This window comes from Mytilus californianus, unplaced genomic scaffold, assembly GCF_021869535.1.
Source record: "Mytilus californianus isolate M0D057914Y unplaced genomic scaffold, xbMytCali1.0.p SCAF_15, whole genome shotgun sequence".
NCBI classification, from domain to species: Eukaryota; Metazoa; Mollusca; class Bivalvia; order Mytilida; family Mytilidae; genus Mytilus; species Mytilus californianus.
The window spans coordinates 30,520,915-30,545,468 of NW_026262637.1; the positions used below are offsets into that span (position 1 = coordinate 30,520,915).

The 24,554-nt window shown below is 32.3% G+C and overlaps 1 protein-coding gene across 1 annotated transcript in view; it reads right to left on the bottom strand.

Moving 5' to 3' along the window:
* LOC127725849 (inositol polyphosphate 5-phosphatase OCRL-like) overlaps positions 1-24,554 on the bottom strand; it is a 75,212-nt gene that overhangs the window by 19,743 nt on the left and 30,915 nt on the right. Inside the window, exons 12-17 of the mRNA XM_052233159.1 lie at positions 24,206-24,313; positions 22,547-22,617; positions 20,372-20,483; positions 18,031-18,140; positions 5,967-6,102; positions 3,407-3,517 (exon numbers count right to left, since the gene is read on the bottom strand). Coding sequence (XP_052089119.1) covers positions 3,407-3,517; positions 5,967-6,102; positions 18,031-18,140; positions 20,372-20,483; positions 22,547-22,617; positions 24,206-24,313 — 648 coding nt within the window. The remainder of the gene's footprint in view (positions 1-3,406; positions 3,518-5,966; positions 6,103-18,030; positions 18,141-20,371; positions 20,484-22,546; positions 22,618-24,205; positions 24,314-24,554) is intronic.

Sequence of the window (24,554 nt, forward strand, 5' to 3'; positions counted from 1 at the left end):
CTTAAGACTTACATAGTGCCTATAAGAGTGATGTTGACAAACATATAGTATATATGTAAGAGTTATTTCATTCCACCATGTGTTTATTGCGGCCAACAATTATTTACTAGAGACTTTTGTATGTAAATAGTGTGATGTTTATTTTTATGGTAGACTGGTATTGTTTTACATAAATCAATGGGTTAAAATGAGAATAATTTTCAGGGTACCAGTTTAATTCATCTGAATCAATCCAGCATTTTTGTTTGTGGATATAAAACACTAGGAATTTTCATTCCTCTAATAAAGTACACTGGCAGAATCAAACATTCCTTGGATAAAAAAAACAATAGTTTTTGGGTCGATTTTTTACATAATTACACCTTATATAAGAAAGCCAGATTTTGATTGGTTGATAGCCAGTGTATTTTTCGCAGATTCTAATATTTTTTCCTCAATTCAAACAAATTTGCCTGTTTTTCACCTCTACCGGTGATTTGCCTCAAATACCATGGTATTTGCCATTTTGGATATTCCTTTTTTACCCTCTCGAGCATTTTCCCGCCAAAATTTTTCGGATATGACGTTACATAAAAAAGCGAGCTAACGCGTATAAGTACATGTATAATTCCCGCGGTTCTATGATAATATCCTCTTATCCTCAAAATTATGCATAAATATGTTAATGAATAAGTTTCAATCCAAATCTATTCAGTGTAATTAAGCAGATATATCATGTTATGGAGGGGTATTTGCGAAAAATACCAGTCTTGGGACCGAATTTAACAGTCCCTTGACTGGTATTTTTCGCAAATACCCCTCCATTAACATGATATATCTGTTCATAAATCACCTATGCAAGTTTTAGTTACTTCAAATACCCCAAAAAAACCAAGCCCCATTTTTTATATATTTCCCCTTCAAGAAAACCCTCTTCAGAATCTTATGGCGAGTGTTGGATATTTTACACTAGACCTGGATTAAAAAAGCTAGTGCATTTTTGTTGGTGGATATAAAAAACTAGGAATTTTCATCCTTTGGATAAAGTACACTGGCGGAATCAAACCACTGTTACATATACCCCTCACAGCTTGGTTGCAAGGGATAATATGCAGCCCTTTTATATAAGCAAAGAGTATTTTGAAATATATTTCCTAACTTTAAGATATATCTCTAGTTATAATAAACTGTGAGAGAATTCACAAAAGGATACCCTACCCCAAAATTCAATCTTGTCCTGCTGATCAATTTTGCTTTTTATAGCAAATGTAGGATGTATTACCTCTGTTTTATCCAGTTTAACTTGAGGCAGATAATCATTATAGCGAATGCAGGATGTATTACCTCTGTTTTATCCAGTTTAACTTGAGGCAGATAATCATTATAGCGAATGCAGGATGTATTACCTCTGTTTTATCCAGTTTAACTTGAGGCAGATAATCATTATAGCGAATGCAGGATGTATTACCTCTGTTTTATCCAGTTTAACTTGAGGCAGATAATCATTAGGCCGCAATTAAAAATATCTTTGTTTCCCCTTACCCTACCCACCATTTTGGAAGTGGGTAGGTAGGTAGGCTTTTTTTTTTTTTTTTTTAGAGAAAATCCCTTAAATATATCTAACATACAGGAAAACACAGAAAAACAACAAATTGAACTTTATTGATACCAAAACAACATACTGTATAACGTATAATGCATGACTAGAAGACCTTACAATTTCAGACTAGAAAATGTTTGTAAATATCAATGCCTTTGTGACTTAGAGTAGACCACATATAAATTGAGACACGGTTCTATATCTTTCTTATAGTTTTATTAATTCAATTGAAAATATAAAACCCCGAGACTGCTACCTAGTAACATTCGATGCAAAAAATATGTACACTTGTTTTTCATTTAAGGAAATACTAGAAGCCACAAACCGTGATCCAAGCGAGTATGACTACGCCTATTAAGGCTTATTCTAGAAAACTATGAATTTATTTTTAACAATAAACTTTACCATGAAACCTTGGGCGTGCCTATGTGCGGATCAGCATTCGCTGAGTTAGCAGACCTTACAATGTTTGTTAATTCTTGAACACATTTTACAATGCTTTCAACACAGAGAAACAAAATGATAATGATAGTTGAAGTTCACCTACGAATTATCCTGTAATGAAACAATATTCTTAGACACTGTCATAATTATACAAAGGAGAAAGATTCTTTAATGAAGGCATAGTATGATACAAGACATTAAAACCAATATCAAACCAACTGAAACATATCAATATCTGCACAGACACTGCTCACACCCAAAAAGTGTTTTCATTGAAAGGATTTATCAAGGGTGAAGTATTGAGGTATCTCAGAAACACAAGCAGCAAAACTGATCTTAAAAAAACAGTAAGAAGCTAAAACGAGGATATCAAATATCTGAAATCAACGATTTTTTTTATCAAACACAAAATACAGAAAGGGAAACCTTGCTAACACATCGCCCAGCGAAACGGGAGCAACCGCTAGTAATGTTAACAAAATTCAACCCATCTATACAGAAACTAAAAATATAATAATGAAAAACTGGCATCTTATTTCACAAAACCCTGAATGTGTGACCATATTTAATCATCAGCCCATTATAGCTTATAAAAGACATAAGAACTTACAAGAACTTTTATCAAAGCATTAGCTGGTATAGTCATCTCGACTTTTCACAACACAATATGATGCTGAGCTCGAAAAAAATCAACTACTATTTTATCCAAAGACAACTAGTGTATGGTCCAATATCACATACGAAATGAAACAAAATAGCATAAATAGCACGCCAATATACAACTTATTGAGTCAACCACTGATAAAGGCGAACTCAGGGATTAACCACAAACACGACAGAAACACCGGGCCTAACATTTAAGCTCAAGGGTGAGCTTTGATGCGCAATCGTAACTACTCGACCATTCTCGCTACGCATTTTGTTATTGGAGGCGTAGCTAGAATGGAATAGTAGTTAAGATTGCTTGGATGCATTTATTTAAAACATTATTCCATTCCAATTTCAGTATCCTTGCATACGTTGTTTACCCTTTGCTGCAAACACACGGGCGACAATGATTTCGCGGAATGTTGAAAATACGGACCATTCAAGGAAACGAAATTAAAAAACGAACTTTTGAGCGAAACGAAAAAAAAAAAAAAACAACGTGATTTTCGAAAAAAATTATTTCAGTCGGCGGATTTTTAGAGGGTCGGTCGGGTAAGGGGAAACAAACTTAATTTTAATTTTGGCCTTATAGCTAATGCAGGATGTATTACCTCTGTTTTATCCAGTTTAACTTGAGGCAGATAATCATTATAGCGAATGCAGGATGTATTACCTCTGTTTTATCCAGTTTAACTTGAGGCAGATAATCATTATAGCTAATGCAGGATGTATTACCTCTGTTTTATCCAGTTTAACTTGAGGCAGATAATCATTCTCCAGTCTGTCTAATTGTTTCATTATATCTTCGTATACTTTCCTAGATTTCTCTTTGTCTACCACTCTCACCTATAATAGATAGAATTCTTGATCAAATATATTTTCTTTTTCCCAATTTGATAAGAGAAAAAATCTGGAAATTGTATTCATCTCATTCCGATTAAAAAGTTTTCTTTAAAATTCAGACTGATAAAGAATTTTTATCTCTAATCTTTGTGCATTTAAATCATTCTGAACAATTAGATAAAATCTTTATCAACCACACAATCATTACATTGTTCCAAGTGATATCCACCAAATCCATTCAAAATAGTGTACCTTGCATTTAGTCATTAAAGAAATAGATTTGAAACTTTACCCCATTTATTATTTATTATTTAATGATAATTATTGACTAACACTTTTAGTTTTTTTCAAATTCTATAATGCCTTACAACTCTCTTCAGTGGATTAATATAATAATCAATCCGGTTCTATGGTAGAATCTATATTTCTCTGATTCTACATGCACTCAAACATCTTCTGACCAGTATGATAAATCCAGTTTTTTCATTAATCTTTTGTAAATTTCCAAAAGGATCCATTCAGAACATTACACTCAGCCTTTTCAATAAATTCATAAGGAAAACAGATTCTACCACTTTACCTGCTTGACAAAATTAGTTATTCTTTCTACATAGTTAAGTTTCTAAAATATTCAAATGCTAGGTTAACCTTAAAATTTTTTTTTAACTAACTATCTAGAATGGATAAATATTGTAATCAAACAGGTGGTGGAGTAGAATCTATATTTATCTTATTCTGATAAAGTTCTGCGTATTTTATTTTTATCACCATTCTAATAATGTTCTGCATATTTTATTTTTAACATCATGCTGATAAAGTTCTGCGTATTTAATTTTAACATCATTCCGATAAAGTTCTGCGTATTTTATTTGAACATCATTCTGATAAAGTTCTGCATATTTTATTTTAACATCATTCTGATAAAGTTCTGCATATTTTATTTTAACATCATTCTGATAAAGTTCTGTGAATGCATCCTCTCATATTCTATCAAAATACTAGATTTATATATTAGTTGTAATTGGCTTTAAGATAGCTTTCTCTTATTTTGTTGCTATGTGTCTATTGTTTGAGTTGTTTTTGTTCCTTGTACCGATCTTTTGAGTTAATTGCAACTGATTTTTACAGTTTGTTCTCATGTTGTTCCGATACATCACTGTCCCAGGTAAGGGGGAGGGTTGAATGCTCCCAAACCTGTTTAACCCCACCACATTCTTTATGTGCTGCCCCAAGTCAGGAGCCTGTAGTTCAGTGGTTGTTGTTGGCTCATGTCCGTCATATTTGTTTTTCTTAAATTGCTATTATAAATTAGGCCTTTAGTTTTTTTATTTGAATTGTTTCTCATTTTTCATGTCTGGTCCTTTTGTAGTCGACTATATGGTATGGATTTTTCTCATTGTTGAAGGCTGTAAGGTGGCCTTTAATTGTTTACATTCCCATCATTTCAACTCTGGTGGATAGTTGTCTCATTGGCAATCATAACACATCTCTTTATTTTTATATAGATGTTTGTTTTCTCATTTTGAAAAAAAAAAAAAAACTATTAACACAGTTATATGTTTCGTCTGTGTGGAAGTTTTATAGAAAATGCAACTGTTGAATATTAAATGGCAACACTGTATGAAAGTATGACTGTATTCTTCATCATATTTAATATATTAGTAAATCAATTGACCTAATCACAAACTTTAACATGTAAACTATGCAACAGTTTCAAAGTCAATGGACAAGAACGTGGGGCATAATAATCGCCATGAAAATGAGACGTGCACATTCTAAAACAACTGAATACCTATCACCTTGAGTGATTCGTCTTAAATATACCTCATCACAAACTTAACAATGTTGACTATTTTTGCAGGTGATATGATTACTAGTAGTATTTTAAATTACATTCAGAAACTTGATCTCTCAGAAAATTATATAAAACTTCAACTTACAATTTAACTCATTTTCTAACCTATAACAGAAACTGTTTCCATGAATTGTTTGCATGAATTGTTTCCATGAATTGTTTGCATGAATTGTTTCCATGAATTGTTTGCATGAATTGTTTCCATGAATTGTTTGTAATTGAAAGTTAACAAATAGAATATGCAATACAATATATCCATCTGAGACAGGTAATACAGTGCAATAATGATAAACAATATGTTATCTTTATGCATTATCTTAATTTGATTTGTTTATTCATACAAGAGGCTCCCTAAGCAGTCTCATGATATCACTGACATCATACTATGCTTTGAAAATATTTCAGTGTAAGGTGCACAAAGGACAATTCAGAACAATTCTGGTTCCTATTTGAACAAGGAGATTAAGTAAATGCCAACTCATTTCTCCCAAAATTAACCCTTTTATTGCATTAAGGATCTAGAGATTAAGCCACTGTTCCAGTACATGAAAGCTTCTACTTTATTTTTGTGGGTTAACAATAATAAGTAAAACCCACCTCAACATCAAATAGATCTGAGACAGGTTTGTGGTCACTGATCTTTAGTTCAGGATGGTAGCGATACTTCAGACTGGTTATACCACCTCCTTTATACAGGATTCTATCACACCAGGCAGGAGGACGACTTTTCTCACTGAAAAATGGTAAAAAAAAAATGTTTAAATTATTCAAATATCAATGAACTGCTGTAATTCCAGATCAAGAAGTTTAGAATCAATTACTGTAAATTCAGAAATTTCTGATGACCTTTATTGAGATTGGGTTTTTTTCTTCAAATTTCACAATAATAAATCAAGGAAAAAAATCACGGAGTTAAACTGATGTAAATAATTAATACTTCCTTCTCACTTCTGTTCATATTTATAAACAGGCAACAGGACTTCTAAAACAAGTTCTGTCTATTGACATAATATCAAAAGCCTCTGACTTGTAAGTAGCAGATACAGGTGGGAGTGGGCATAGATGGAGTACACCCCCCCCCCCCCCTCCCCTCTTTGATCAGAAAAAAATCTTTTTTTGGCATAAAATAGTCAAAAAAAACTTTCACCTCGTTAAGCTCTGCACTATTTTCACCTTTACAAACAATTAAGCCTCCCTGGATTTACTCCTAGTTCTAGTTGTTTGTATTTGAACTATTACTCAATACTTGACCGAGATCAATAATGTATAAAATGTATGTCAGGAGGATATTGTTTCCATTTAAATCTTCATAGCTAGAAATAACTGGCTTTGATGAAATCTGGAAGTTAATAAACTGTACTAGACAAAAACTGTTTGATTAATAGTATGACATAAAGCCATACAGAGCTACCATACAGAGCGACTGTGGTACCATATTACATCCCAACTGAGATGGACATACACAAAACCTGAATCTAAATTTAAAAACATGTTATACCAAGAAAATGACACCGTGGATATATGTTTCTATGGTATTATGTAATTAATCACTAAATACAGAAATAAATACACTGTACTTCCAATTACATCATACATATTTAAATTATTCTTTTTTATGTTTTTTTTATATACAACTTTCTATAAATCTTTTAATACTGCAGAGAATAGCATTGCAAAAAAAAACATAATAAATAATACATATAAGCTGTAAGCATGAACTAACCTTAAGTACTGGTATTCAGTATGGCTGTGTTATAAATTTATTGTTTCATTGTTCTTATCATGAAAACATATATATTTATAAACAATACTTCCTTGTCTACTTAAATAAATGTAAATCACAGGAAATCATCAAAACTTTCAATTTTTAAAAATCTCTTACAAATATTTGAGGTAAACCATTTAGAGATATGTAGATTTAGAATCTTTCAAAAACTTAGTCAGGCAATACCTTATATTAATTCATACTTTTCACTAATGATAATAATAAACTGTTGACACACAGATATGTCTGGCTTTTTGTAATTTTGATAGAAAAGTTGCAATATTTGAATCTGTAAACTATGCAAAACATTCAAAGTCAATGAACCATGACTGAAGGTGCACCAGGGCCAAATAACATCTATGGAAATGAGAAATGCCAATGCTTATGAAACTGCATTCCAAATACCATTAACTTACCATAAGTGATTCCCTTCAAACTAAATTAAACACAAACTTTAACTTGTAAACTATGCAAATAATACTCCATGGAAATGAGATGTGCCAATGCTAATACAACTGCATACTATATATCAATGATCTATCACTAGTGGTTCCCAATAAACTGACCTCATAACAAACTAATACATTGATGACATCTTCGTCGCTGACAGAACTGGAAACAGCACACCTATTCTTATTCCTATTATTTATTTGGAAACACATACCTTTAACTATCATTTCTTCTCTTTAAGTATTTTTAGAAATGCACTAGAATCAATGACTTATTCATGAATCATAGGATTTCAATTCAAACAAGAGAAATATCTTTGGCTCAGGTGTTATAAATTCAGGGAAAGATAATCAAACTCTCAAACTGGACTTATATATCATGAAAAAAGAAAGAATCAGCACTCTCCTGTTCCATTTTATTTCAAGAAAAGGATTCAATAAGATAATCTCTATCATTTGTTATACCATTGTCTGCTGTTGTTTTACTGACTAGCAATTTCAAACATTATGATCAAATGTTTAATGTTATGTCTTGATTGGTTAACCTTTGGCAATAATCATCCTTTTAGAAGCAACATCTGTCATTGAAAATGCCATCTTACACATGTAATGAGTATACAAAAAAGTGCATCAAGGATATAATTAAAAGCAATTTAATGACTAGTGACCAAGAAATCACCCATATGTCAACATCTATACCTTTATGAAAATTATCTTTATTTACACAAGAATTTTATTCAATGTTAAACAATTATAACTAGTGGGAACCTGGTTTAATGGTTTAACTTTGAAGTAACTTTGAATTAACTTTCATCTATAAAACTAGCTCCCTTAACAGCCCTTAGTAATAAATTCTATGCTGCACTAGTGTGTTTTGTCAGGACAATTAATATCATACATGGTTTAGGGGTTGAGAATTGAACTATTTTCATTTTATCTAACAAGATGTGATAAGGAAGGGTCATGGAACAATACCTATGGTAAACAAGATCTTTTACTGATAAGGCATAATGGAATATTTATGGTTTAGTGGTGTTAATGTGATATCTAATAATTTATTAAATGTTGGGTATGAGTCCAACCGACAAAGCCTAAGGGCACTAGAAAGGTTTTGAATGACGAAAAGAAAAAAATATGGTCTTGGTATAGACAAAAAAATCAATCATTTGATCTTGAAGTCAAAGGTCAAGGTCAGAAGTCATCTGCAAAGTCATATGCAACACGTAATCTTGAGGTAATGCACATAATGCCAAACATCAAAGCATGCATCAAAAGGATTTAACAACAAGTTATGAACTGGACAAGAAAATGTAAAAAACTAGAGGCTCTCAAGAGCCTGTGTCGCTCACCTGTATTTACTGATGCTTTGGAAATCATGTAAAATAATGTTAAAATCATAATTAATAGTATCAGATATTAGATATTATAATGATATCTAAGATAATAACAAACTAGAGGCTCTCAAGAGCCTGTGTCGCTCACCTGTATTTACTGATGCTTTGGAAATCATGTAAAATAAGGTTAAAATCATAATTAATAGTATTAGATATTAGATATTATAATGATATCTAAGATAATAACAAATAACCTGCTTCGCTGAGCGCAGCTAGATACGCCCGCAGAGGTCCAACCCTGAACAGTTAGGGCAAAAATGGACACAATATTCAAGCTTGATTCAGGTCTGAATTTGGTTTGTAATTAAATATTTGACATATTATAGGTTTCTGAATAAATGTAGTCAAAGATCTTGAAATTGGTTATATGAATTGAATTTATATTCAATTAAAGATTTCTTGCTGTAGTGCAATACTAAGAAAATCTGTTGTCAGACTATAAACAAATAAAGTTCAATTAATTCTCAATGTCATATTAGAAATTTATGAAAATACAAAGGGAGCTTACATCAATAGATACAAACAATTCACCAAAGTTTCATGAGAATTGGTGACAGCATTTTTTTGAGTTATTGTCCGAAAACTGGAAAATCACCCCTTTTTTTAATGAATAAAACCCCATAACTCAGAAATGTAAAATGTAAAATTTATAAAATTCTAAAGGGAGCTTACATCAATACATACAAACAATTCACCAAAGTTTCATAAGAATTGCTGTAAGCATTTTTGAGTTTTTGTCCGAAAACTGGAAAATCCCCCCTTTTTTTATGAATAAAACCCTGTAACTCGGAAACGTAAAATCTAAAATTTATAAAAATCGAAAGGGAGCTCATGTCAATAGATATAAACAATTCACCACAATTTCTTGCAAGTTGGTGAAAGCGTTCTTGACTTATTGTCCGAAAACTTGAAAATCCCCCTTTTTTTAATGAATAAAACCTCATAACTCAGAAACGTAAAATCTAAATTTTATAAAAAATGAAAGGGAGCTCACATCAATAGATATAAACAATTCACCAAAGTTTTATGCAAATTGGTTTAAGCATTTTTGAGTTAATGTCCGACATGTTGACGACGGACAGACGGACAGACAGACGGACTGACGGACAGACGGACGGACGGACAGACGGACAACGGTATACCATAATACGTCCCGTAAACGGGCGTATAAAAACTGCAAAGTTTTTGTAAAATTACTAACTCAGGGGCAGATTATTAAGGGCAATAACTCTTCGGGTCAGGTGAGCTAAAAACTGCAAAATTTCTGTAAAATTACTAACTCAGGGCAGCAACCCAACAACGGGTTGTCAGATTCATCTGAAAATTTCAGGGCAGATAAATCTAAATCTGATGAACATTTTTGCCACCTGTCAGATTTGCTCTAAATGCTTTAGTTTCAGAGATATAAACCAAAAACTGCATTTTACCCCTATGTTCTATTTTTAACCAAGTCAGCCATGATGGTTGGAAGGGGGGGGTCATCGGACAAATTTTTTAAACAAGATACCCTAATAATGATTATGGCCAAGTATGGTTAAATTTGTCTCAGTAGTTTCAGAGAAGAAGATTTTTGTAAAAGATTACTAAAATTTACGAAAAATTGTTAAAAATTGACTATAGGCAATAACTCCTAAAGGGGTACTTATTTGTAGATCTTACTTTGCTGAACATTATTGCTGTTTACAGTTTATCTCTATCTATAATAATATTCAAGATAATAACCAAAAACTGCAAAATTTCCTTAAAATTACCAATTCAGGGGCAGAAACCCAACAACAGGTTGTCAGATTTGTCTGAAAATTTCAGGGCAGATAGATCTTGACCTGATAATCAGTTTTATCCAATGTCAGATTTACTCTAAATGCTTTGGCTTCAGAGATATAAGCCAAAATCTACATTTTACCCCTATGATCTATTTTTAGTCATGGCCGCCATCTTGGTTGGTTGGCGGGGTCATCGGACACATTTTTTAAACTAGATACCCTAATGATGATTGTGGCCAAGTTTGGTTAAATTTGGCCCAGTGGTTTCAGAGGAGAAGATTTTTGTAAAAAGCTAACGACGACAGACGATGGACGCCAAGTGATGAGAAAAGCTCACTTGGCCCTTCGGGTCAGGTGAACTAAAAATATCTAACCCTGAAAACAAAGGCCAAAGTGGCATGTACATCATGATGATACAAATCACACCGTCCTATGGTTATACACCTTCATATAAATATCATGAGGTCTCCATCAAAAGATATAGAAAGTTAGGACTTGGACAAGGTTGTATGAGCAGATTCAGAAGAAGATTTACAACTAAATCAATATGTCTGCAAAAAAGTATAACAAAAATACTGAATTCCAATGTAAATTCAAAAAGGGGAAGTTCATAAAAACTGACAAAATCAAACATTATCAACCAATGGAATGAGTAAAGGGGGAGACATTACTAATTAATAAAGTCAATGATAAAGGAAATAATCATATTAATAAACAATCAGTTTTCCTATTAACACAGGAAAGCATTTTTGAGTGTTTCTAATTATTCGATCAATCATACTTATGAGACAGTTTATACATGTATCAACAAATATTCATATGGACACCTGTATCCTCTTATTGCCACGATAGAATCTCTGGGCATACTTGAGTAGTTTTAAATTGTAACAGTAAAATCTATTGCTTAAATGCTCGAAGTTTACTGATTTTACCAAATTCTTTACTTAATAAAAATATGTAACCAATCAATCCCAATTCACACTATCACATTTCAATGTTCAGTAAACCTCAAACCCTAATATAGTGTAATTTTAACTAAAGCCTCTAAAGATCCTGTGTCGTCCACAAAGGTCTAGTGTACATCTTCATCAATGGACACTCTCCCAACATTTAGACTAGAATATTATTCATGAATAAAATCTCTAAAAATTTGTGTTCATCTGTATTGCTTATCATATTTCTGTTAAAAAAATTCTATTGTGGTGTACTGGTGTACTGTCGTAAATTCATGGGAAGTGTCCATCGTTATTCTGCGCTTTACATGTTGTAATGTACTATTATATTATTTATTTATGTATTTCTCTGTCCTGAGTGTTCTTGCGTTTATTTGTACTGTATTCCTGTCACGTAATATTGTCATTTTAGCGGTATTTTTAACATTGCCATATAAGCGGGAGGTTTAGCTAGCCATAATACCAGATTCAACCAACCATTTTTTCTTAAAATGTCCTGTACCAAGTCTGGAATATGGCAGTTGTTATCAAGTAATCTGTTTCTATGTATGTTGGCATTTGTTTTTGTAGCAGTTCAGTGTTTCTGTTGTTCCGTTGTTTTCCTCTTATAGTTGATGTGTTTCCCTCGGTTTTGGTTTGGGACCCGGATTTGTTTTCGCTTAATCGATTTATGACTATTGAACAGTGGTAAATTACTGTTGCCTTTATTCAAAACAGTAACTCCTATATGAAGACAACAGATAAATTCATGTTAGCTGACCTATTTGCAAATCTTGTCTTGGTGAACATTTTTGCTTTTTAATTTTCTACCTACAGTATCTAATTTATTTTTCAAGAAAATAAGCAAACTACTTTCATAACCTATGTTAATGCTTAGTCAATTTCACTTTGATATATTCATGCAAGATATATCTTGGAGTTCTAAGAAAGTTGAAATTGAAAGGAAAAAAAATAATAAATCTTTAGTTTGACAGTTATAAGGATTAAACACATTCTTTCTAGAGTTTATTGGTGTGTAAACTAGGCTGCTGACTCACAAACTTCCTTCAACTTCAATAAACACTACCTTAACCATATACTTTAACCTGATATAGGATAGACAAAAGAACAGAAGGACAGAGGCAAGGACTGGAAAACATAATACACCCTACTACTGTAAGCAGGGCTTCATAATAAAATAAGACATGAAGAATTCAGTCAGAGAAAATGATAAGACAATAATTTTTTCATGATCATTTCTTAACTAATTTTAAATTCATTGGTTTACTTGCACAATATCTATCATATTTTGTTAGCTATTATCAATAGCACTTTTAGGCTTAGATATATTTTAAACTCTTACTTCTCCAACTGTACTTTTTAATTGCTCAATAATCCAACTGTGAATGCCAAATAAAAGTGTGACAGCTCTGGAAAAGGCATTTGCTGTATACTAAAATATATGCATGCTTGCAGGTGCTTCCCTTTTTTGAACTAGTACAAGATATGATAACTCATCACATGTCAATAATTTCATAACAAATATCATGGCATAACAATTATCAGTTATGTTAAAACACCCCGAAGTTGGTCATCAGGTGCAAAAAGTATCAATTTTGACGATGTTTCTGAGGGAAGATGATAGCTTTGTCTCACTGTAGTCTGCATGTAGAGTGGACCCCAGTGAAAACATAAACCCCAAAAATGCTGAGTTCGGAGTTAACCTGATCTAAAGAAGGCCATTTCAACCAAAAATCAGGAATTTTCTGATTTTTCCAATTTGGCTTCACCTGGAACTTCAACCGGAAGTAGTCGTTCCCTAAGCATATTTAAATATTAAACACAAACAGTAGTTATATACCCATTGGGTTTATACTATTTTTGGAAGATTTAGACCTCTGTCAGTCAGAACTCAGACATAAATAAGTCTAAATCTGCTTTTGACTCATAGAGGTCTAAATTTGTAGGTTTAAAGATTTGTCTCCCTTTAATTTAAGACAAATTATGACTTCAATAAGTCAATTAGTGTTAAGCAAGAAATACTTGACCTGAATTAAAAAGTTGCAAATATTGACTCCTACAAGTCGATAAGTTACCAAAATTGGTCAACTTCAAGACCCAAGCATATTTATAACAAGCATTCTGAGAGTATTGTGCAATACATAGTCCCCTACCGGTTAAAAATTCATTGTATTAGAACAAAATGCTAACTTGATCTAAAACTTGTCATAGTGTAAACTATATAACAAATATCAAGTCAATATCTTCAAGCATGACGAAAAAAAGTGTTGAAAACTGATTATTTAAGTGAGTTTTCTAAGTCCAAGGACCATAACTCTGCACAAAATGATCAGACAGAAACAAAATTCGATCTGTAACTTGTCATGATAAAACAATACACCAAATATCAAATCAATATCTGCAAGCACGAAGAAAAAAAGTGTGGAAAACTGATTTGCCAGACTGACGGATGGACAGACAGACAGACGGAGTGCAATATGCATGAGAGCCTTAAAAAACGGAGATAATATTTATTTACTTTACAATGCAACCATCTATAACCACACAAATGAGGAAAATAATCTTATGTTAAGTAAAAATGTTCAATAAGATAATTAAATATTGATAGCTCAGGTCCTTGTGAACTCTCAGACAGGTTTATGATGTCAAAGGTGGTGAACTTTGGTCACCAATTAAAATTAAGTCTTTTCATAAACATAAATAGACCTAAACAAGTCTGTCATTTTCTGACTTGAATAAGTCTGAAAATGAAAACACATTTTTATAATAAATGCATTTTTTGACCTCTGTAAGTCAAAAACAAAAAACCACCAGGGGTTCAAATTAACATTTGGTACTGGAAGGTCCAGGACCTTTGACACTCCAAACTGAAAGGTCCACAACATAAATCCCAGGTCCTACTTTATTTGAAATATTTCATAACTCAGTAAGATTAATGTGTTTTTGGTCTTAGGTTACCTTGTTTAATTATATTTGAACTGCATGCAATATGTTGTTAAGTTTACAAATATATTGCCAGGCAACCATATAAATGTAGCACTAAACTGTCAGTGTTACTGTGGTATAAAATGTATAATAATAAATGATGTAATTGTCTTACAAGTATATTATGAATTCAAATAATCTTTTTTTTTGTATTGGGGAGGGTGTCACTGTGGGTGGGTGTGTTGTCTCAATTATTGGTAATTATACCATTATCTCAGGGCTTAGACTACTTTAGAATCATAGGGGGAAGTGACTTCTCTTTTTTAAACTGATAGGGAGAAGTGGTGAGATTTGAAAGAGAAGTGCTCACTCAAGGCGCTACAATGTTTGATTTTTACTAAAATATAAAGGGCTATATGTATCTTTTTGTATATTGTTCAATTCATAACCGAGTATTCAATTAAAGTAACAGTTCAAATTCATAGCTGTTTAAGTTCATCATAAATTGTTGCACAATTATATTAGTTCCTCTCTTGTTAGAAACTACCAACTAAATATCTAGCAATAATAAAGAAAGAACTTTTTTTACATCAAAAAAGAAAAGGAAGTGTGGAATGCTTAATTTTCCCCTTTGGAATCAATATTCTGCTGTCAGATGTGCCATTCATTGGTCCGTAGTCATTATCCTTAGAATCCGGATTTCATTCATAGCTGGTCCGTTTCCCGACTCCGATCAGTAGTTTGTACAAATATTTCAATGGCTGACGAAAAAATTTACAAAAATAAACGATGTTTGAAACGCTATTTGGAAGGGAATATGACGTTTTTAATGCAACGAATGGATTACAAATTAACTTAAGGCAACTTTCATCTCTTCTAATGGGTTAACAAACTTATTTTGCCGACAGTTAAGATGGTTTAAAGTACGCTCTCAAGGGGTATACCATGTCAATAGTAATATGGCTTTGAAATGAAGATACTGATGGTTCAAAAGGTCGGCAAAGTTAATTTTTATTTTCTTTCAAATCGAAGGTCCGTCGGGCGTAGCAAGTAACCAAAATGAAAGTCCGATTGCAATAGTGGAAGGTCACGGACCTCGGACCACCGCTAATTTGAACCCCTGACCACTTGTTTATGTCTGAGCTCTGACTGTCTGTACTGTGTGTCCGAGACACTGAAGCAAAGTCCACCCCTCCAGAAAACCCAGTTTTATCCAATTTCAATTTACGAGTTTCGTATTTAGGCTCAAACTGCATCTTAACCCTGAGAAACATGACAATAAATAGCATTAAGTTGAAGGAACATGCATAAATTTCGAAATAAACACCATACAGTTGTCGAGTTGACCTCTAAAAGAATGGAGAGCCATTGGAGCCAAAAATCGGTATTTGGGTAGAGGCTGTAATATTACGGCCCCTGCATGGTAAGGGTTACGAAACCATTAAAATTTACATCATTTTATTAAGATCAGATCATAGTAATGTATTCGTCACACTGTCCCTGTCTATCCTCTTTTTAAATAATCAACCACAGACTTATCACTTTATCAGTCAGACCACCTGATCCCTCATTGAAAATTCTCATGTAGTAATTAATAACAATTCTATAACAACTGCTGTTGGTGCAAGGATCAATATATAAAAGTGTGTTAAAATAGACAATTCTGTTAAAGAGACTAAGACTAAGATTCTGATAGGTTACATTTAGTTATCAAGATAACTGCTGATGGACTCACTTTTGAACTTCAGTACATAATATACATATACATGTATAAGAGTCCAGGCCCTTAGCCAGGATGTCTCACTGTGATTATTTTGAGTCATGATGCTGTAACGTTTAAAATCTAATTCAGTTGGATTTTAGTACTTTTTTGTTTTCCAAGGAGTCTGAGTAACTGTCTGAAAAAAGACCCTTCCTATGGATATCCCGTTTTTCTGGTCCTGAGATTTAGTCAGACTCTCACATACCTCAGTGAGACCTCTTTGCTGGCTGTTGCGTACTAGTGTCATTGTATGGATTATAAGAAAAGATTCAACACTTTTTATAAATACAATGGCTGTCTCTTATGCACTATCTTCTTCACTTGATTTATTGATGCAATATAAATTGGCTCTTATGCCATGAGATGTCATACCAGTGAACTGCAATATTTAGTAAAACAGGCATTAACTATCACATGGACTGGTTTATACTGGCTTGGATTTGAAAAATGACAGGTATCTTTCCTTTGCTTACAGTAACCCAGTAGCCATTCAAGATCCAGTTAGTTTATATGATCTGTTATTTGGTATATGCTGTAAACTTACAAAATTCACTGATGCAAACATTATAAACAATCCAAACAGACAAGATATTTAAGCAATTTGCAATGCTTTCAGATGATTTGGTAGATTGTATTTTAGAGGTTTTTGGCAGATTATCAATAAGCAAATTGGGTTAAAAGCTATTTGTTTTGAATTGGGAATAGAGCCAATGTTTGGTTGAAAATCATGGGTAGGAAAGATACTGCTTGTGACACAAACAACATTTACAGTATCACTGCACCTGGAAACAAGTTTCATGTATAGCTGTTAGTGGACCATTTTGGAGGGAATTAATTACAAATTACAATACATTTAGATATTGCGGTTGAGGAAAGCTGAATTAAAAATCAAAATAAATTTCAATATGAAATCGAGCAAAAACACACTTTTACTTGATCTTGAAACTACTAAAGAATGATAAAGCAATGAAAAACTTGTGCACTCTAATTCAGGTAATCGATCTGCAACAAAATGGAAGTGACATGATGCCAATAAAAGGTAAATGCCTTTTGAAAATAATTCAAGAATGATTTCTGAAATGAAAGGAAAACACAGCAGAACAAATCATTAGGCCTGTAGCTTGTTGACACAGTTTGACCTAGGTCTTTAACCTCAGTTTGGCCTCATAGTGTATAACAGTCATCCTGTCTCCATACTGAATATATTCTATATAGTTTGACACTACTGTTTAATTTATCCAACTAACAAGGTGTTGGTTATCAATATTCATAGACATTCACTTCAGCTGGACTTTGACGTCTGTCTGACTTAAATTTAACATATGTCAAAGTTTCCTTTATGCCTAAACTTTCGAATTGACTGAGATATTAAGTAGTGGCAATCCAATGAGGATTTTGCACATATAAATGACCACTGTTACAGATAATTATTGCCAATTAACCACAAATTATGTGTCAAGCATTCAGACTTCATAACACCTATTTGCCAAACAAATTTTTGGTTTTAGGTGAAGGTTAATGGGCTAAAACCTTGCAAGAATATGTATATAACTAGAAACTTCTCCTCTTTATCAAAATAGGGGAATTCAAAATTATATTTGGTTTTATTAGATTGAATGATAGCTTAGTGATTTACTAATATGTACCCACCTAGAATCCCAGTCATCACTGTTGATATCATATTTATATGTGGGCTTAAATTTAATTTCAGCTTCTGAGTAACCTTTGAATACATCTGTTCTTCCCAACTGCCTATGAAGCTGGAAAACAAAATCCATGATTATATTTCTTTGATGACTTGTATATATTGTGTGATAGTTTTCCTCAAAATAATTCTATACAAAAGTGTTTAAAGTTTTTTTTAACCCTGTATCTTGCCTGCAATTGCTGCTGTCAGTGTAAAAGTGAAATGTTGCCTGCTAAAAACTATGTCCATTTATCAGTAAAAAAATGAAAAATAAAACAAATAAAACGTTTTTCTTCAGATGCTATATCTTGATCTTGAAGAAGCTTATTTTCATGTTTCAAAAATTTCCAAGAAAGTTTAACAACTTTATTGATGTCTGAAAAAATGTTATCCAAGACTTCTATGTAAAAATTAATTGCAAAGAAAAAACAAAGTCCATCAATAAAATACAGAATGAACAAAATATTTTTCTATGCATACTGTCCTTTGATCATAAAAAAGCTTCTGTCCATGTTTCTTAAAAGTCCATTTATTTGGTTTGACAAAGTTATTGATTTAAGTCTGAAAAACTTTAACCCAAATTGTATCTTAAAGTTAACTGCAAAAAAATATCCATGTGCGTGGGAGGGAATCTGCCCCAAAGTTGGTCATCAGGTACAAAAAGCATCAATTTTGATTCAAATTTATACATGGAGACATGGGATGGCCTGCTGTAAAACCTAAACAAAATGTTGAAGTTTTGAGACTGTATTTCAAACTTACTGATTGAGATGAAAATAGACTTGTAAAAGTGATACATGAATCGAGTAAATCAAAACTGCGCTCCTGGCATTCCTTTGCACTGGAATTCATTCCAAAATGTGAACTTAGTTGTTTGATGAACGCTTAAAATATGAAAACCCGACAAAAAGTTACTATTTCAAAGGACAAGTTAAACAGTATGGATGCTGAAAATTGGTTAAGTGACTGATATAACGATAGAAACTGTGAAAATGGAAATAAACTTAGAACATTCAGACAGTACAAAAATTATCTTCAACCAAGCAGTTATGTGAAATCTGTAAAGTTGAGAGACTACTGTAGAACTCTAGTCTATCAAACTTTCGTTGTGGCTCTTTACCACTCACTATTGAAATAGGACGTTACACCAGGCCAGTTACACCTTTAAGTGAAAGAATTTGTCAATTTTGTTATGTGAATACAATTGAAACTGAACAACATTTTTTAATGAACTGTAATTTTTACTCAGACTTGAGAGAGGAACTTTTTAATTTATCTATTCTATCAAATGATGTTTTTATTACCTTGAGTGTGGAAGAGAAATCTAATTATATTATGAGCTGTGATGACATTCAATTTTTATTAGCAAATACATTGCATTTCATGTTTAAGAGGAGAAAGAGAAATTTATAACTACTAAAGAGTTTAAATTTTTTAATCATTTATTTAGTATCATATTTAGACTTTTAATTACTTCTATCTTTTTTCCTTCTTTTTAGTGGAAAAAGGATGATCTTAAAAGTAATTATTTTATACTTTTAAATAATTTCTAATTTTGAAAAATGATATTTAAATTGTGTATGCATTTAATTAGCATGAGGTAAAAGTGTCTCATATGTCTTTTAAGGCTGGAATCTAATATATTTTTATGCTTCTTTTATCTATTGTATAATATATTATGTATAATATTAGATTGTGACACTGTAATAATCTATTTAATTACTTACTTACTATGTTTTACTGTAGTCTGCATGTAGCGTGGACCCCTAGTGACCACATTGGTAGTCTAAAGAAGGTCATTTCCACCAAAAAATGGAAATTTTTTCGATTTTTTCAGATTTTTGGCTTTACCTGGACCTGGAACCGGAAGTAGTTGTTCCCTATGCGTATTTCAATAATAAACACAAATAGTAGTTATATGCCCGCGGGTTGCCACTATTTTTTAAAGTTTAAGGCCTTTGTACCGCAGGTCCCAGACACCGAAAGGAAGCCCTACCCTCCAGAAAAAACAGTTTTATCCAATTTCAATTTACGACGTTCGTATATGGGTTTAAACTGCACCTTAAACCTAAGAAACATGACAATAAATAGCCTAAGGTTGAGGGAACATGCATCAATTTCTAAATACATCACATACAGTTGATCTCTAAAAGTATGGAGAGTCATTGAAGAGAGGCCGTAATAATATGGCCCCCTGCATGGTAAGGGTTACTAATCTCTCTTTTACCTTTATGACATAAATTGTTGTCTGATTAACGTACTTTATAACATAAAAAAAACCCTATATTTATATATAGCATGTACCTGGTCATAAGACATCAGATCTTGTAATTTGGAATTCTGGATCATTGTTTTCACTTTATCAATGTCTAAATCGTTTAATCTATAGTTTAAATCACCAAGCCAGAATACCAACCTAAAAAATAAAAACAGAATAAACAAGTATAATGGTCAGAACTAGAGGCTCAAGGAAGCCTGTACTGTCAACCAGCATTTAATTATAATATTTCCCACATTTTTTTTTTTAATGCAACCAATCAACATCAAACAAAGACTGTTTGTAGAGGTCTCCAAATCATAAAAAAATGTGTTAATTCCAAAACATTGCAGATTGTTGATTAAAACTAAAAAGGCAAAATTTGTAGATGTCTTTTTATGCATCATTCCTACCAACATTATTTTACATTGGCCTTTTGGTTCTAGAGATGAAAATGATATATTTTGTGGAGTTTGTTTGCCACCAATCAGACCTTAAATTAACATAGTTTGTAGAGGGTCTCCCAATGATCAATCCTGTAAAGTTTCATACTGCCTTGTTGTTCAGAGAAGAAGATTCTTCAAAAATTGGTTATACGTGTAATAATTGTGCACTGCCATGAACCACCTTTACCACAATAAAGGGAAATAACTTACTTCAAATTCTACATTTTCAGAGACAGATTTGTGACAATGTAAAAGGGCCATCATAATTGTTCATTATCATTGGACAAAGTCTATGTTCAGACACTAAGCAGACACTAAGTAATTTACACATACGGATTTGAAACTGACAAATAAAGAAAACTGGTGGAAGCATACATCATACTACCATAAACTACACAATGGTAATCTTATTTTGAATGGAAATTAGTTTGAGTCATATTTTTAAATGTTATAATTCTAGCTCTCCCTATACATAATTCTTTTCAACAATAAAACTGTCCTACATGATAATTTAAGAATAATCATGACAAACAAGCATATATATCTCAGTTTGTTCCAGGGCTTCCAAAATTATTTTTAGCCAGCCGGACATTTTATTTATTATCCCGATTTTAATCCCTTAAGACTAAATAAACAAAAGGCAATTATGGTAATCAGTTGTCGAGTTGGCCATCCCAATGATTGACATTAAAAAAAACGATATTAAATTTTCTTTAATTCAAATTCGAAGTTCTGACGTAAACTGTTAAATTGGCAGTGCATCATTCGAAGTGTGCAACATCAGCGTACTTATATCTGCCTTATACTATTTATTTGTGCAAAATAACTTTACTTTCGTTTTTATACCGGATGTTATCTTGACAATGGTAAAACATGGACCAGAGACGGATACGTAAATTCCGTGTACGTTTGCAAAGCGTGAATGAGTAGAAGTAGCTCTTTCTACGTTATTTCTTCTAGAAAATATTCGAAATAAACGTGAGATAAAGGTATCAATGACAATTTAAGCATTTTTGGAAGAAATTAGGATGCATAACTAAATTTCACACCTGCGCACATGCGCACACGTGTACTAGTTCAAACAGAGACATGTCTCTAGGTTCAAACAACGTGGATATGACGATTTTTCATTTTCACCTTTTTAATTTTTTCATCAAATCATATTTGTAAACGTATTTCTGATAATTTAAATCTTTTTGACTATATTAATTAGATGCAAACCGCTGAAATGTAAGAAAATAACTTTGAATAGACCGATCAATGTCCAGTTCAAAATAGTTTACCTGTCAACTGAATAGGTAAATTTCAGCTGTTTGACAACTAATTAGCCTTGATTAAAATGAGAAGGTATTAAAGTAGGGGTTGTTTTGATAGTTCTTAATGATCATGTCACTTTTATGACCAGAAATGTGTGGCTGTTAAAGGCAAAACGTTGGGTCAAAAAGATCGCGAATTATGTTAAAATGACCGTCTCTGAAAGCCTTGAAAACTAAAAACTAGATGACCGTTTCATGCTTTGCCCAGCCGGACTTTTACCGGACATTAAACAAATGTCCGGCATATATGACCGTTTTGGAAGCCTTGGTTTGTTCATCAAGAACTTTCATGGTCTACAGTAAACAAGGGATTTTTTACAAATCTTTTCTCTCAAAATGAAGATTGTATATTACAAAATTCCTGTAAGAGAAACTACAACATATCTAAAATCCAAGATCCTTAAAAAAATACTTCTAACATCTTTAAATTTCTTAGGATCATTTAAATGACAATACTTACTCATGCTCATCAATAGTTAATGGAGGGACAAACTGTTTAAATCGCATTTTAGATGATATGTCTCGATAATCCTACAAACAAGAAAATATACATATAATTAAACATGTTTTATTCCTTTCAGTATGTATAAGAATAGATAGTATTAAAACAGAAGAGCAACCACTGATTTATAATTATGAAGGTATGTCAGAAGTGGTGTAGAATTTTATATAAAAGAAAAAATAATGTTTTACATTTTTGGGGGGTAGAGAGTACACCATTTCTAATACTGTAATCGGCCTTGTATAGTTTGCACTGGTACATAGTCTGCACCCCTTCTTGCCACGAGAATACAGGTAAAAAACTGCTTTATAACTGGTTGAAAACGTCTCTTGAAACTCTGGTATTATCAAATCGTATGTGATCTTTTTGCGGTATTTTCATGGAAAAACCTATGTTCCATCATCAAATAGATTTCATGGAAAAACCTATGTTCCATCATCAAATAGATTTCATGGAAAAACCTATGTTCCATCATCAAATAGAAGTTGAAAATGCTTGTCAATGATTCTAGAATATTTCATGAGTGTTGAAATAAGTCAAAATCACAAAAAAACAATTGGGAAAGTTGTAACCGCAAATTAGAATACTGTGGATTCATTTATTTTCGTGGGTATCAATTTTCGTGGATTCAGGAAAACTTGCATTTTCGTGGATATTTAATTTCGTAGTTTTGCCAATCTCTGCATACAAAGCTTATGGAAAATTTGTCATTCGTTGAACATTTGAATTCGTGGTTCACCTGTACCCACGAAACCAACGAAAATTGGTATCCAATGAATAATAATGAATCCACAGTAGCATGTGTAAATAAACAAATAAATATGGTGAGAGTGTGCAGAAAATCCGTACTTAATAAATACCACTAGAATACGACTTTGAAAGTAAAACAGTTCCATCCTTTAGTAAAATACCGTTAAATATATCCATCATATTAATGTTTGAAGGATGTTAAGCTAAAACAAAACACATGTGTCAGTATTAATCGAATAGCCGATCACGTTTTGTAGTTTATATATTGTTATGCATAAACTGGTTTCAGGTTGACTTATACACTTTTTTCGTTCCGTTAAATACAAGCAGTTTCCAGTTTATGTTATGCAATGCTGTGAAAAGAAACGAGAAATTTGTTATGAAGCATTTAATTATGAAATTAATCACTTTATAAAGAATTTTGAATTAAAATTGCACAATAATATGGATTAGGTAAAATATTAGTTTTGAGAATGATAAGGGCGCCCTCTACAATTTCAATAACAAACATGGCGGAACATAAACAAACCTCGCAAAGTCGATGTTTTTCTCCTATTTCTTGCTTATCGTACTCTATAATCCCCCCCCCCCCCCTGCCTGGCAGCTTTAATTTTGGAGAATAAAACCGTGGACTATACAAACCTGAATTCGGTATATAAATAGGCATATTTATTTTGTGAAATTCACTTCCTTGAGTGTTTCAAATTCTTCCTAATATAAATATCAATTGCAGATATAAATAAATGTTGTGATTAATATTTTTACATTATTAGATAGTTTGTTTCTGAACTAGTCCTCAGAATCCAGAACAGCCTCATTTACGCTTTTACTTTCTGTGAAATATACTGAAAGTAAAGGATAACAAACCTGATTTCTTCGTTCTAATTCATCCTGGTGAGCTGCCAGATGTGAACATAGAAAACATATAGAGGTACTTTCTATGGTAAAACGCACTCCAACACCACCTTTATTCCCCTAGAAAAAAGCATCTTGTTACAGAAATATATTCCTACATTGCCTGAATAATTTCATGAATTTCCTATAAAGCTGTTTTTAACCAGAATTTACTAAAGAGTATGCATACATACTTTTAATGAAAGCCATTTAGAAAAATGTTATCTTCATTAAAAGTATTGCATTTCAAAAACTTAAAACATACAAGTATTAGAGGTGAAGACCTTTCAACGCTTACCGTAAATAACATTGCTATAATCTT